At 41.2% G+C, this 16,657-nt stretch overlaps 2 protein-coding genes across 6 annotated transcripts in view; one reads left to right on the forward strand and one right to left on the reverse strand.

Annotated features, from left to right (window-relative positions):
- LOC135907723 (trans-Golgi network integral membrane protein 1-like) overlaps positions 1-2,182 on the reverse strand; it is a 49,648-nt gene extending 47,466 nt beyond the window's left edge. Inside the window, exon 1 of one of the 2 annotated variants that reach the window (XM_065439451.1) lies at positions 1,758-2,178. In XM_065439451.1, the coding sequence (XP_065295523.1) occupies positions 1,758-1,830 (73 nt within the window). In that variant the 5' untranslated portion in view covers positions 1,831-2,178. Of the gene's footprint in view, positions 1-1,757 lie in introns of both variants that reach the window. The other variant, XM_065439452.1, reaches the window with a different exon arrangement.
- A 190-nt stretch (positions 2,183-2,372) lies between these two features.
- The window catches only part of LOC135907727 (inositol polyphosphate multikinase-like), a 53,074-nt gene continuing 38,789 nt past the window's right edge, over positions 2,373-16,657 (forward strand). For 3 of the 4 annotated variants that reach the window (XR_010566097.1, XM_065439457.1, XM_065439454.2), the window contains exons 1-4: positions 2,375-2,774; positions 7,763-7,948; positions 9,895-10,070; positions 11,944-12,025. Coding sequence is in view for 3 of the 4 variants with exons in the window: in XM_065439457.1 (XP_065295529.1) it covers positions 2,684-2,774; positions 7,763-7,948; positions 9,895-10,070; positions 11,944-12,025 (535 nt within the window). In the remaining variant the exon portion in view is untranslated. Of the gene's footprint in view, positions 2,775-7,762; positions 7,949-9,894; positions 10,071-11,943; positions 12,026-16,657 lie in introns of all 4 variants that reach the window. The other variant, XM_065439456.1, reaches the window with a different exon arrangement.

Below are 16,657 nucleotides of genomic sequence, written 5' to 3' on the forward strand. Positions count from 1 at the left end.
CGCTTTGTCCATTATTTTCGTTTGTCCTGTCCTCTATGCGCTGTTACTCCACTGAGCTACCTAATGAAGTCAATTATAGAGTGAAGGCAGTCACCCATCCAAATTGCCTGCACTTCCAAATAGTTTTCAATCTTAAAACACCATGTCAGTTATTTGCCTGCTACAACCAGTGGAATTATTTATGAGACCGTTTGAAACCAAGCTCACAGCGCTCTTTGCAGCTGCAGAAAGATGGTTGACGTTCCATACTAACAGCCAAGTGCATTCTACACAAACACACAAGTCCTAACCCTACATGTCCTTGACACACTAGCACAGTAAACCAAAGAGAACCCAGGTGCTTGAAAGTTTTGCTACAACATTTTCTTAAATTGAGTCATGTTTACGTATGCACCATATAACTAGGGATTTGAGTTTTTGATTTTTACTGATGATTGTCAAAAACTACCTGTTGATTCCAATTTTAGGAATTCATCATGGCTTGTCATTTGGGTTCACACAATGGATCAGATGCTTCCAAGTGGATTGGGTGCTTGTACTTAGCCCCCTTACTCATGCTTGGCCTGGACATATGCTTCCCCGCGTGTAAGGGTAAGAACGTGGTTTCTGGACGAGCAGGTTTACGTTATGTTGGGCTCGCGTGAACGTCACTCGAATACCGGGTGCTTCACCAATCGCGTTCTGACAAAGGCAATTTGATAAGGGAACTTGGTGCATGTGCATTCCTTCCCGCACTTCTTGTGTATATACTCGTCAGTCTGGATGTAGAAAAAGCGAAGGGGATTTGCTAATGGTGCCGATTCTTAGCCATGATCAAGAGGCACAAACCGAGTAGCAATTGTGGATAGAGTAAGATTCCAGGAATTTGCAGGGGCCCCATCATTTTTCGTGGGCGAGTGTCACAGTGTTTTTGAAATAGATGCCCCATTTGCCCACCCCAAATGTCTACTATACGGCATATACAAACCTCCCTACCTGCCTGCCCCTTCTACGCCCTCATGCTTTTTTGCAGTGCCTTTATGACAATAACGCTTTCTAGTTTTACTGTTTCCTTTGCAATACAAATACATGTGAGCAGTTTCTGATAAAGGGACGAAAATGTCGAAAAGGTGCTACTATAAATAAACAGATGCTGATAAGCGCCGAATTTTCACAGGAAAACAAATGCCAATAAATGCCTGCCGAATTTCAAAAAAAATATATGCCGAGAAATCCAGTCCCCTACATATAATGTTAGGAAAAGCACGCTGCTCAAGTGATTTTCGCCTGCCTAAACACAAGCATAGACATGTACTGAAAAAAAAAAAAGGGCAATACTTGCAAGAAAATGAAAAAAAATGCAGTTTCTAGTTACGTTGTAAATGACCGGAAATGTCATAACGTTTTAAGAGGTCTGGTGCTATCTATTTGCTTGCATTTCAAGGTAATCATCATTGTAGCGTCCAGAACATTACTCAACTTCGCGAAAGATATTGCGTCAACACATCAGAAAAAACGCCAGATGTGGTGTGACTTCGAGAACAGCCAAATTGACATCTGTTTAGACAAAAACATGCACGCACACAATGCTCAATAAGCACTTGCAAGTGAAATGCAAACCGAAATCCACTGCAGAGCACCAGGGCGCAGAATTCACACAAACAACGCAACCATTAATCCAGACATTCCCAAAAGGGCACAACTTCAGACCAAAACCCTTCAAAAGACTTAACGTTTAAAGTTTTGGCCTGTAACATGAACCGCACGCGTTAGTTTACCTTGCACGCTACGGACAACGAAGAGCCAGAGCAAAAGGTAAGCAGTTCCACTTGAGAGCTTCGGGACTCCCATTGTAGCGACAATTTCGACGAATACTTGTTCGCGCGTCCTCAGTTAATTAACCGGCCACTAGTTTTGATGTACCACGATACGACAAACCGAACTGCTGCAATCGCAACCACTGTTGCCTCCACGGTTGCCTCTGTCGCTCTCAGGGCGCAACCGATACGAACTAGTGAAACGGCTCCACTTCAGGGCACTGGCTAGATTTCACCGTTTCATCAAAAGAGGCCTTCGTTATTGCGTGCTGTGTTGTCAGGTTTTGTTCATTAATTACGACTATAAGTTAACACACGTACAGGTACTAGTACCACAGGCGAGGTGTTGCACATGCAGATAGAATATTTATGACTATCACGACACGCCATAGTTTCGAAATACAGTGTGTGTTATAGGTTTCAATTAGTTTCAGCAGACACAACACAAATAATAACAATGTTTTTTTAAAGTTTAACGTTTAGTGTCATTTTTATAAGGCATCGACAAATATTAACAATCTATTTTTACTGGTTTTTATGTTTGGTCACTGGTTTGGTTATGGCACCGGTGCTCACTGGCAGGTGTCAGTAGATGCACGCCGTACGGCACATATGAACGCGGGGAATTGTCTGGTCGTTCATATGGCCAGCCCAAAGCTTTGACCGGTGCTGCACGCTGCTTAGTTAATATAGGTGTTCTGTGGCTACACTTTTTATTTCGTTCGCGGTGGTGATCTGTAGTCTCTGCAGGACTGCAGCTGTAGAGCGTTTGTAGGATCTGTTCTGCGTATAGGGCTACCTTTGATATACTACATATTCCGAAGCTACAGCGCCACGTCCGTAGTGCCTGATAAGAATTGTTGTGTGTTTTTCAAAGTTTGCTAGCCATGAAGGAGGGAACTCTGTTGCCCGAGGAAACGTTGTTGTTCGACTATCAAATCGCCGGCCACGTTCACGGGAACAACAAAACCAAGTTAGGTAATTCATATTCCGTACTAAAGCGCGCGTGTTGCAAGAATCTTAAGGTTGCTTGGCGATGTGGCGTTGTGCACGCTGTTTCACGAGCAAAATGGAACTATTAGGGTAGTGGAGCTACTTTGAATGGGGGCAAAATGCGAAAACACCCGTGGTACTTAGGTGCGCGTTAAAGAACCTTACCCCACTATGGCGTGCCTCATAATCAGATCGTAGTTTTGGCATGTAAAATCTCATAATTCTTTTTGAGTTACCTTGCCTGATCTATTAGTGTGCTGTGTTTGGCATTAGATTTGCTTATTTGCAATGCATCGTTTTTGTGGCTGTCACTTGCATGGTGTTGCCTTGTACTGTCGAATTCAGGTCTTGTACGGAGTGTATGGTGTGGATTTCAGTCTGTGTAGTTAACTTAAACCCGAATGCTATTTGCTATTCCGCTGTCTATTTGCTGTTCCCGCTGTCTCAGCGGCAATAGCATTCTGCTTACTATGAGGTTGCGGGTTCGCTTAAATATCGCGAAGTGGTCAGCAGTAGTCTGGAGCCATGTTTTCTTAGTCCCTGTGTTGCTTTGGGATTTTGACATATAATTTTAACTTGAAAATAAATTGCCAGTGAGCACTTCATGATTTACTCTTTGTTTTAATGTGTACCATATTCAAGCAGCCACATTAAAACAATTTGTGCTGTTTTATCTATTAGGTTTTGGAGCTGTAATGTTGATAGTACCAGTACTCTATAGGTATACTGTGGTATTGCGTTTTGCTCATTTTCATCAGCTGGAAAGCTGTTGCTGCACTGTGAACATGCGCACTGTGAACATAGGTTGCCCCAAGTGTATTCACCACATGTCTTGATAAATTATCTGTTGTAGATATCAACAGTAACTGATAACAAGTGTCACCGAAACAACCTGTCAAACCCTTAAAATTTGCCAGGAATGGGACAGGAATGTGTGCCCACTTGTCAGTATTACTATCAGCCTATTATATGTCCACTTCAGGACGAAGGCCCCTCCCTCTGATCTCCCAACTACACCTGTGTTCCGCCAGCCAGTTCCATCTTATGCCTGCCAACTTTCTTATCGCACCACCTAATCTGCTGCTGTGTTTGACTGCAGTTCGTCTCCTTGGCACCTATTCTGTTTCTCTAACAGTCCACCAATTGTCTGCTCTGTGCATCACGTGACAACTCCACTTATTCCTCTGAAGAGGAAGCTTTAGCTCGGGCCCCACTCTGGCATGGCCTATTCAAATACATGTAAAACGCAAAAACGTTTTTATGAGGTAACCCCTGGACTGATTTTAATGAAATTTGTTGCATTTGAAAGAGAAAGTTAAATTCTAGTGACAGTTGGAAGCAAAATTTCGATTTAGGGTTGAATTTTCTTAAAAGGATTTTCAAATATTTGACAGTTTGAAAAAAAAAAAGTAGAAGCACAAAGTTTACAAATTCATAGGTCTGCACAGAGAACTGATATCGCGGGTCTGTAAACGGCATCCATTAGATCATTCAAGGCGGACAAATTCGATGTCATATTACATATTATGTGAATTTGTTAGGTTGGTTACAAGGGTTCTGCAAAAGTTATTTCCCTATTACTAAATTTTTTTATATTCATGTGTAACATCAATTTTGTCCGCTTTAGCTGTACTATTATGTGCAATTTGTAGAATTGTATTATCATTTTTCGTTGTTGAGTTAGAGTTTTAAACTCGATAGTTTCGTTTTCGAAAATTTTTGACTTTTGCCAATTTTTTATAAAAAATTGACAACCTAACTCGAAAATTCGAAACCCACAGTCACTAGATTTTAAATTTTTCTTTTAAATGCAGCAAACCTCGTCAAATTTGGTGCCGCAGTTGCCGAGAAAAACTAATTCTCCTTTTACATGTATTTAGATAGGAGCACCTGAGCTAAAGCTTCCTCTTAATCTGAACTAGAATATCAGCTGCACCAATTTGCTCTCTAATTCAAAGTGCTGTCTTCCTATTTTTTAACGAGAGTTATCATTTTCTATGCCATTGCTCATTTCGGAATCCTTAGCTCCTCGGGTTTCATTGTTATCATTAAGTTTCAACCCCATAGAGTAGTGAGAAAAACGGTTTGGCTTTTGCACAAGTATCAAGTCACAAATTATGAGTTAACGTGGCCTACTGACTCGTGAACTGTGCAACACTGAATGAAGTGCCCTGTTCCTAATTCATCACTACTGTTTTATGTCAAAGCACACAACCTATTGTGCACTGTTTGAAATAAGAAAGGTTGTATAATGTGAGAAATTAATGAAAATCTTTTTACTGCATGAGTTAGGAGGGTTGGTGGGCTAGTTGCACATGGTGTGGAGCCAGTGCCTAACACAGAGAGAAAGAAAAAAAATTAGGGTTGCTGTGCGCTGTCCACCATTGTCTTGTCATGCTCTGTGTTTGGTGGTTTCCAATATATGCACTTTATAGTGTGAAACTATGGCATGCATTTTCAGCATTATAGATAGAGAAACTAACTTAGCATTATGACACAGTAAAAGCATATGTCAAAATTATTTGCCCCTCTGGTGTGGGAGGTAATTAGTTAGAACTTCAAAACTGAGGTTGGATGGGTACTAGTCTGGTGACGGCAGCTCATGTTTTATTAATAATTAAAAAAAATGCCCTGCCATAACTGGGCCTTGGGGAATAACTTATGTTTTGAAAACAATCCTATACCTTGAATGAAGTTTTTCCATTTCTGCTTACTGCTTCGGTATTTCTGAATTGTCATTGACTGTAACCTGCATTGGAGCCACTATATGCAGAGGGCTGGATAGTCAGAGAAACATAGAATGTATGACATGGTGCTGTAGCTACTAAATTGTGCTGCTATTACAGCGAAGCTTTCTGTGGCTACCCTCCGGAAAAATTGTGGCAGTGAACAGAAAACACCTTGTGACAAAGCCAACTTCTCGCGAATGCCCTGTAGCTCTCAATCTAATGTAGGTATCGTGGAAAAAATCATGCTGACATAGGCCGCTAAGACGACTCTATCGTTACGCCGAGTTTCATTTACTTGTCATAATTAGTTCACAGTCAAGTTGTAAACGTTACAAAATTACTGTCTGCTGTCAATACATGGGCATGTACAGGGAGAATATGGTTACATAAAACGGCTGTAACTCTCGTTTTATTGAAGCTATCCCGAAGCAAATTATTTGACATTTATCCACTAGGACGGCTCTAACATTACACTGAGTTTCATTTACTTTTCGTAATTACGTAGTTCACAATGAAGTTGTAAATATTGTGGAATTCCCGCCTGCTGTCAATGCATGGGCTTCTACGGGAGGGAAACTGATAGCCCCATGTTTGTCCACTAGAATAAAACTCTAGTCCTTCCAAGTTTGATTCAGCTAATTTATTAGGAAGTATGCTCAGTCACAAATTACAAACATGTTTTGTTTTGTGCACTCCTTTAGACTGTGCCCCGGTCAACGCACATCGCTGCTCGTGTGGAGGCTTGGTTTAACTGCCACCTGCGTTTAAATGGCACTCTGTCATAGCTGCGTCAACACCTGCATCTTTAGAGCGTCGTCGTAAAAGCCTTGTATCACGGTGGCCACAAAGCCATCATCACTTGTGTGACAAGATAAAGATAAAATAAAGAGAAAAGAGACAAGACAACAAATGAATGTGTATTTCTTTGTATTTCGCATAAATGACATACACATAATTATATGTATAGTTACATACCAACAAAACTCTATACCAACATAATTTATACCACCATAGCAGCTTTGCTGGTCAACCTTCACAGGGTGGAATGGCCCTTCAATTTTGAAGAATTCTTAAAAACCATAAAGGCCCAGCTGATTTAAGTGTGTCACATGCATGTGACATCCCATTTTGAAGCCCCCAGTGTCGGGAACATAAAAGCAGAGCGGTGCAGCTCTCTGCGCATTTTCAAATTTCAGTAATGGACTTTGGTTGGCTGGAACAATGTTTCTATGCAAAATTAGCACTGATTGTCGTTGGGAACATTGTCATACACTATTTGTGAAGTGTCTAGAAATCATGCTCATCATATGGAACTGTTTGGAACTTGGCAGCGCAGTTGCAGCATAAAGCACTGATTCTTGACATGCTTGCCTTGAGATGCCCTCACGAAATTTTCACGATGTGTGTTAGTACAGATGCTACAGATACATTTGAAAATAGAGATGTTGGCATCACCTTTTGGAGCGGGCTGAATGATTGTAAATCATTTTATTTCCCTGCTAGATCACCTGTACCTGGGTTTTTCACAAAGGAGAGAAGAGTGTATGTTCTAAACAATGCGTAAAGAGTAGAATAATAAACTGATGGGTTTTACCATCTAAAAGCTGCACCTTGTCTGGGAGAGTTGCTATAAGGAAGGGCTTTGAAATTATTCTGACCATCTGGGGTTAAGTGTGCGCAGAAATATCAATACAAGAGTGTTTTTTTTTTTTTGTCATGCTCTCATTTATATGCAACCACTTGGGAACCAAGCCTTCAACCTTAACAGCAGAACACCATAGTCATTGACAATGTGTAGGATGAATGCAATACAGAATACTGCGGCATATATCAGAATGAATACATCACCAATTAACAGAATACAATAATCATCACATAAACAGTTAATAGCAGCATTTCATTCAATTTCAGTTTAGAAGTTAACCTTGAAGTGTGTTATTGCAAATGTATTCTACAACGTTGCCAAATAAAATGGGGAAATAGTGTAAAGTGTGTGTTCAGTATTTTTCTTTGTCAGATTTTTCACAAATAAGTACATATTAGGAGACTATAGTGCAAGAACTGTGTTGTTAATTTCACAACTCAATCTGTTAGCCTGAAACATTGACTCCCATTCTATTTAAGGAAACTGACAGGTTCCCTCCATTAGGGGACACTTCATTTTCTACTTATCTGTCTACTTTGTTTTAATGGACGTATTAATCTTTTTTTCCTTTATTTTTCTGGTCTCTTCAATACTTGCAGGTCTTCTGAAACACAAAGATGGGTCAATATTGAAGCCGTTATTGAGCAGTGATGAACGCACGCTACGAGAGCACAAGTTTTATGAAGAGGTCTTTAGAGCTGAAGAACCTCTACCAGAGCTGTTGACCCTGAGAACATTCCTCCCTAAGTACCTGGGAACATGGAAGACAGACTACCTTGGCCAAGGCATGGGCATATTATTTGATTACATGGCTGTGCTTGCCATACTTCTTTCATAACAGCCATGCTCTCTGTATTGAAATGAATTACACACTGAATGAGCTTGCATCACCTGCTCCAGTTCATGACGAAAAGGCCATGTTTTTCTTTCGAAGAAAAAAAAAAGATACATGTGCCAGTGGAATTTTAATTTGTAGGAAATAGGTAGGACTGCTTTGTTATGAAGAAGAAGAAAAATTTTTTTTTACAACTCAAGGTATGAATTGGAAGAATTTATGTGAAAAGACATGTTATACATCTTAAGAATCCCTAAAGACCTGTACAATCGGCAGCAGCACTTTATCTGAGCTCAGAGCATATATAGATGGATACGAGGTGATACAATCCAACAAAGGTTCAGACATTCAAAAGGAGAATAAAATTACAAAAAGTCAAACAATAAAATGTGTACTATGGATATATTGAAGTACAAGACTTGGAGCTATCCTTTTTTTACTTGCATATTTGCAGCACAAAATAAAACCACAACTGCTTTAGTTACACAAAAACAATTATGCAACCGACATAGACTTACCAGTGAAAAAAAAAAAAAGCTAATCAAGTAATATTTGCAGAAAAATTCATCTGTTTAACATGATAGTTCATATTTTGTGATCAAGTTCCCTGGGACTGAGCAACTTGCACAGTTTTGTCATATTCATGTGCACATGTATGTTTGCAAAGGTTTGGTCATGGTGTCTGTTTGGCAGTGTTGAACAAATATTTGAAATACTACTTCACTTCACTGTGCCATTTGTTTTGTTTCGCAACATTCAAGGCCTGCAGCTTAGCATTAAAGCAGTTCTTTCTGGCATCGTTTTTTCTTCCAGCAGAGGATGCTTGGAGGGAGTACCGAACAGGCGTCTTTGAAAGTGCATTAGCATATTCTCTCCAGCATGACTAGTGTAGCGAATTTTTTTTCTTGCAATGTAGTACTTAACAGCACCATCGAGCAAAGTCCAAAAAGGCGGGTGGTGGTGAATGCCTGCCAGGTGAACCAATGCCGATTCAGTTCACAAAGTGCTGACAAGTTTTAAGGGGGCTTTGAAAATAATTTTCTAGAGATCTGGGAAACTGAGGTGACAAGAGCTGTTTTTGGAGCCTGGTAAATTGGTGTAGCCTTTGTTGATGCTCAAAACACCTTTACTTTCTTGAACGTGCACACTACTAATGATTGACAGCAAAGCTAGGGATTGAAGCATGGGCTATTTACCTGGTGTTGGGGCCAGTAAAGCATGTGTGTGCATTCATCATCACCTTTTCTGTCCATGCTTTTCATGCTGCTTTACCCATTCCAAACGAAAGTCAAAACTCGTGCATCTTTAAGTTGCACGGTCACTGGCAAAAACTGCTGAACTGGGTGACCATCGGCACTGCCTTTCCCTGAGAATTTTCCATTGGCATTCGGAATGCTCTCAGTGCCTTGGAACTATATTCACAAAGTGCTTACACAGCATACTTATATCATTCAAATGTATATTAGTGTTAACCACTTTCATGCATCTTGTAATCTATACATTGCAATTTTAATAAGTTCTGTACATTTTAAACAAAATCAACTGAATTTTTTTAGACTGAATTTGATTTTGTGTTTTAATGAAGGGTCCTAACACATCAAGTTACGTGATTGTTTTAGAAGCAAAACATTTACCCCTTTAATCTGCCAATCAAACGTCTCTGTACACACATGGCTCAATGTACATTACAAGGAGCTTGTATACGAGCAATCACTGCTTCTAGTCTGTTTGTCTTGTTCTTATATCTAATAATTTACCTTTAGGTAGCTCAGTCCAGTTACTGTAGCATGCAATGCAACTTGTGCAATTGTTCGTGATGTAGCATCCTTTATATTGTGCTCTGTTACCTGCCTTCCTGCTGACTGCTACTTTCATAGATATATGCCTCCTTGGCAGAAGTGGAGTATCTGCGCTTGGATGACGTGACTCGTGAGTTCCGGAGCCCTAGCGTCATGGATGTGAAGATAGGTGCCCAAACATATGACCCATTGGCAGAGCCCGAGAAGGTCGCCCTTGAAGAGGCAAAGTACACATGGAGTCGGCAGCTTGGTTTTCGTATTCTTGGCATGCGGGTAAGACCCCAAACATGTTCACATTTAGTGACAACTTCCTTAGTGTTAGTTGGGTTGCCCAAAGAACATGCTAGTACAGGTGCTATGTACGTGAAAGATCTTTTCATAATGGCTGAGAAAACCCTTTCATTTGTGAATGGTGTCATGGCAGGCTATATTTTTTGTTTGCTGTAATTAAGCACATCTCTCCGTCTGAAATCTCACAGGAACAACGAAATATAAAAAACTATTTGTGGCACCACTTGAACTTAAACTTATGTATTCTGGGACTGGAAAAGATTACTTGGGCATGTAACACTCTTCATAGTGCAGAGTTGTGGGTCTATATTAGGTGTGTGCAAATACCAAATAGTAGATTTTGAATCGAACATCGAATCAATGAAGAAAGCTGAATATCGAATCAAATATGAGGAAGCTTTTCACAAAATTTAATGCTTACAAATTTTGGTGCAAGAAAATGTGGTGCTGCACATGCTCGGGAGTCTCCTAGCGTTGCTTTGGCGTCCACAACATTGAGTTCTTCGCACACCGCTTGACTCCCGAAGGAATCAGACTGTTGGAAAAAAAAGTTCAAGCCTTGCGTGAGTTCCCTTGCCCAACATCATTGTGAAAGCTCCATGAGTTCCTTGGGCTGCTCGACTTCCACCACCGCTTCCTTCTTAACATTGCCAGAATCATCGTCATCAACGTCAAGGACCACCTGGACAGAGAGTAGTTTTCAGGCGTCGCATACATTATACCATGTGCAGATTGCCTATACTTCTACATAGACGAGACCGGCGATTTCGGGACATGATTTCAACAGCACAGGAACGACGTCAATAAACAATGCATTGCATCAAATGCCCTGGCAGAGCACTGCACAACTATGTCACACACTATCAATTGGGAAACCCGCCGTGGTGGCTCACTGGTTGTGGTGTTGGGCTGCTGAGCACGAGGTCGCGGGATCGAATCCCGGCCACGGCGGTTGCATTTTGATGGGGGCGAAATGCGAAAACACCTGTGTACTTAGATTTAGGTGCACGTTAAAGAACCCCAGGTGATTGAAATTTCCGGAGTCCTCCACTAGGGTGTGCCTCATAATCAGAAAGTGGTTTTGGCTCATAAAACCCTATAATTCAATTAAGTTATCAACTGGGAAGAAGCACGTGCAGTGGCCTAAGAGAAGAATCTATCTTTGTGCCTTTATGTGGAGTCATGGTCATCCAAACCATGCTGCACAACCTTATTCGAAACAACAGCAATCTTCTGCCCATGTATACCAGTCATCTCATGCACCATACATGAAAACTGCGCACTGCGCCAGTTTTCACTCATTGAGACCAAGGCTCCCATGGGGGAGCTGAAACATTAAAGACAGTTTTAAATCCTTTTTTTGGTTGGTGTCCTGACCCTTCCTTAAAAAAAAAGGTAAATAAAGGTTTGTCGTGTTCAAAGTTCTTCGTATTGCTAAAAAGATGTGCGTCGACCTGTATTAAAATTATTATTCCTTTTTTCTCGGCAAGCTCAGTATATAAGGGTCGACTTATGTTCGTGTTCGACCTATCTTTGAGCAAATACGGTAACTTAATTGCCATCAACATTACTAGTCAAGAAGTACAATTGACCAATTACAAAATCACAAAAACGCAATTGTTTACAAGTGATTGGTTACCTGTAACTTTTTACATACAGATCTAGTGCATTATGAGTGGAGATTCATAGTGCATTAATAATAATTTTCTGATCACAAGGGGGCCAATGATTTCGCATAGTTAGGGCACTACGATAAAGCCTGCTGCAACAGGCTATGTATTGCGGTCTTGTTTTGTCTAGCTAGACTGGTGGCTAAAGGAAATTATAATAACATTGTTCTTTTGCTTTCTTGCAGGTTTTTGACAAATGTGAGCAGAAATATCACATTTATGGAAAAGATTATGGCCTCAAGCAAACACCTGACTCCATACTAGAAGGTGTGTTTTGTTTACCTTCAGAATGGTTGCATATGAATGGTTGAAAAGGTATGAGAAGACAAGAGGCCTCTCAGTAGTTGGCCCATTTATTTATATGCTGTACATTGAAACGTTATAAGCTCTAGTAAACTGGTGTGAAGGAAATTTAAAACTTCTTAAAGGGACCTTGCAACACTTCTTAACCTGGTAAATGAAGCTGTCTAGTTGCTAGGCAATGCCCTCATGAACACCATAATTATCATTTCAGTACACATGGCAAGGAGCTCAAAAGGCCTCATGCCCTTTCCTTGAAAAACCTACCACATTTCATGCTTACTGTGATGCCCCCAATAAACACAGTGGCTATTGATGGGATTTATTTCGACATCTTTGTAAACAGGCAATGTGCAAATCTAACTAAGAAAGCAAACAGCAAGGATGCTTCCTTTGTCCCTCATTTGATTTGCAGTGTTTACTTCCAATGATGTTCACCTGCCAACTCGCTATTTTTATTCAGCACATTTCCTTAGACCTCTTGTTTAAGCAGTGCATCCGGGCAGCATGATGAACTGGTCTAGAGGCCATTAAAATACCACAGCTCAACATCAAAGCAAGCATTGCTTCTCATTGGTAGAGTACTACAGCTTACAATGGAGCCTGAATGATGAAAAGAAGTCAAAAGCTACAGAGGTGTGAAAGAGGCGGCATTTCATTAAACTGATAATCCCTCTCATCTGAAGTGCATTCATAAGTCGTTGGAGAAGCCTCACTAGGTGATGAAATTACAGTGAAAGAACCATAGTTGGCCAGAGCTTGAAAAAGGTACGTACTAAACGGTAGTACTGCTTGAATGAAATAGTGCAAGATTGCCAACTTACCTGTCAAAAAAGGAACTAAGAGAGAGTGTGATGAAAAGGCAGAACTCGTGCAGTATTTATTCACTTCGCGCAACAAAAGCATCTTATTTTCATCTGATGCTGTGGTGGGCTAGCAGCGACGACAACTGCCTCAAACTCATTCAAGTTGTGAGCCAGCTTTTCAGCCAGCCCCCTCTTCTCGGCAAACACCCGCATGAGGCTGACGTAACGCGCAACATGTGCAACTGCCGAGCCTGAATCACCCGTGCTGTCGCTTTCCGTGTCGTCCTCACCACTGTCGTTAGGCGACACTTTGGCAATAACAGAGGCAACGATAGCGAAAAGCCGAACCTCATAGCCGACATATTTTCACAGTCACAGCAGCATTGCCTACAAACTTCTTCGCGTTTCCAAATGCCACACGCCATAGTCAACGGTAGATCCCTCTCGCGTGCCAGCACCGACTTCTTCGTGCCACGTTCGACAGCACAAACTATGTCCAATTTTTCTTCTAGGCTGAGCGTCTGGTTTTTGTCCTAGCTTGCCTGACACTACAACACAGGCCACAACGCTCCGACTCTGGCATGGCATCGAAGTGATGTTGATGTTGTTGTGGCTTCACCCTTCCAAGTGCCCACTGCATTTACACTTGGAGGCCATTCTGATCTCTGAGGCTCGTTGTTCTGCTGGGCCGACATACAGCCATGATTTTGTGATGAAAAGTGGAAACACTACGTGTTAACCGATACATATCCAATAAGCTGGTACGGTTTATGCGGATACAAAACGCGTTATGTTCAATGGCCGCTGAGTCCATAATTTCACTTTACTACTTTTAAAACGAAACTACTGTGGGTACAGTTTAATGAGGTTTTACTGTATAGTGTATCAGAAGAACAAAAAACTGGATGAGTTTGTAACTTCATTTTATATTAACTGCAAAATAAGTTGGGAAAAATTTGGGGACCAATCCACTCTGTGAAAGTGGAATTCCAGCAAAGCTGTCGCTGTGCTCTCAAACTCTTCCCCCAATCCATGGCTTGAATGTGGTTGAACAGCAAAGCCAAACAAGTGCACGAAACAAAACACAATTGACCAAGGTGCAGTCCAAAGGAGTGCACGGAACAAAACATGTTTGTTTGTAATTTGTGATTGAGCATACTTCTTAGTTAATTAGCTTAATGAAACTTGGAAGGACTAGTTTTATCTCAGCAGACAAACATGGGGCTGTCCGTTTCCCTCCAGTAGAAGCCCATGTATTCACAGCAGACGGGAATTCCACAACTTTTACAACTTCACTGTGAACTACCTAATTACGAAAATGAAATGAAACTTGGCATAATGATTTATTAACAAAGGTGATATGAGAATGTGTGTGCATACCTATCATTACTCTTGTTTTATCAAAATTGTCAAAAAAAAATTATATGGCAATTGGCCACTATGACGACTCGTCTTAGTGGCCAATTGTCATATAATTTTTTTGAGACAATTTTGATAAAACAAGAGTAATGATAGGTACGCATACACATTCTTGTATCACCTCTGTTAATAAGTGCATAAGCGTTTCTATGCCTACCCAATGAGGAATTTGTCCTTCACGTAACACAATAAATGGCTCATACCCCAGTAAGCAAGCAAAAGAAAGTTATCTACCTGAGAGCATACTGATCTTAAAAATGGTGCCTATTGATAACGAATCTACTAAAAATGCATAAGCTTTTGATAGAATGAAGCGATTGTGCATCAAATTCAGGAGCTGAGCTTTTGCACACGCAGATTTGTTGACGGACATGAAAAATCCACGGAACCCTAGCCATAAACAACTTCACTGTAAAAGCAAAAGGAAGCAGCACATACAAGTAGAGACCTTCCAATTAACATTATATTGGAGGGATGCAAACATATATAAGGTGTGTCGAATTTAGGGATGCAAAAATTTCCGGAAATTTTGAGCAGAAGAAAAAAAAGTTTTGTTCCAGTTTTTTCTTTGTCAGAAAATTCAGGAAACAGTTTGAAAAATTAAACTCCATTAAATATAGCTTATATTTATTATTCCAGCTATAAAAAATAATTATCCTTAAATAGATGCAATAATTACGCACGAAATGCAAAGACAATAGAATTAATTCCTTGTCCTTTTGTATAAAAGATTGCTAATCTGATAGCCGAGAAAAAGGTCACTTAGTGTTGAGTCATTTTCACTGGATGCACTCGCTTTAGATTTGGTTGTGGCTGCTTCCACATTCAGTTTGTACGTAGACGAGTTTCCCAACACGTTTACTTGTGAGTCTGTTGCGAAGCTTGTTATGAACATCTCCAAAGACCAGTTTCGTTGACAACTGGCAGATGGCGAAGGTATCGAAAGCAGCCTAGAAGCTATAGGTGTCAGCGGCTGAATAATGCAAAGCCCTTGCCACCAGGTTGACAGTTCACATGCTTCGTGGAGTCCCAGACGTGAGTCTGCACCAGAACCCAGAGGGCATCCTGTATTCTGCCACGTTTAAAAGCTAAGCTATGTTTTGAAAACAAAACTCAAAGCATATACTCGAGACACTTGAAAACTGTACTGCTGTTTTCTTGTTGTCACCATCGTCGTTTCTAGAATCTTATGCTGCACAGCAGAGGGCGGCAAGTATTTCTGTATGTGAAAATTTTAATGTTTTTTTCCCACTTTCTCTGTGCTGACAAAAAAAAAAAATTTTCCCCCTATATTTTTGGGTTTTGTCCTGGCCCTTACCTCTCTAGTCGAATCACATTGCCTTCTAACTGGGAGAGAGTGAAATTGCCTTAGTACTTTTTCACATACTCATGACATATAGAACTCACAAAAATATGACTTTGATGTCACCCAGCCAAGTTAAGTCCTTGATATCAAATAATAATTGCTGTCTTGTTGACTTCAACGCATGAAGCTTTCGACGCAATCATGATACAGTCATCACTTTTTTTTTACGGACTTTAATAATCCAGTGTAGAAGGTATGTTGTATCTGAAGCAGTGGTGTACCTACTATTTTCCAAGTGGGGGGCAAGTCAAATCCTCTCTCTCTCTCTGTATATATATATGTGTGTGTGTGTTGTTACGCATGAAGAAAACGAAAACCGGTGAACGTGCTTGCGGTCCCGAGTGGGGGAAGGAAAAAAAAAAAAAAACTACGCTGAGTTGATCAACCAGCTGGCCACTCTTGCGCTCACCTTCGCGACCTAAAGTAAGCGGTCCCCTTCATCCGTAAGGGTGATAAACGGTCTCCTTCACGCGTAACGAAGATTCCTGTCGTCGCAGATGAAGCCTGCCAGGCGAGTCAATCCATTTGTCTTGACGTGAACAATTTCAAGCGGGCGACATGGACCACTTGTGTATTGGCAGCTATTGTGTCTTGGCAGATATTATAGGTGACTTCTTCCCGCAGGGGCGTCTGCGTCAGCAGGCGTTTGGTGTGTTGCGACACCACGTACCCGAGCACATGAGGGTTGGCCCCTCCCGCGTGTAGCCGTGCGTGGCTTAGCCGTGTCTGGGGAAAGGGGGATCCTGGGGGTTGAGCCGATGCTGGGTGTTTGGACCTTTAAGGCCCCCCGGCGGAGGCAACACACCCCTTTGGCCTCTGCTTCACATAGATGGCACCTCCAGGCTCACCCACCTGGGGGAAATCGGCAGTCGCCTTTTCCTGTCTCTCTCTTCGCACATCTTCGTCTTTCCCTCTCCCTTTTAGTCGCTCCTGTCTTTTTCTTATGATAACTTCCAACATTCCTGGCGGCGAGGGTTAACCTGGTGTGGTATGACACCTACCTTGGTT

The sequence above is a fragment of the Dermacentor albipictus genome, chromosome 1 (assembly GCF_038994185.2).
Source record: "Dermacentor albipictus isolate Rhodes 1998 colony chromosome 1, USDA_Dalb.pri_finalv2, whole genome shotgun sequence".
Classification (NCBI taxonomy): domain Eukaryota; kingdom Metazoa; phylum Arthropoda; class Arachnida; order Ixodida; family Ixodidae; genus Dermacentor; species Dermacentor albipictus.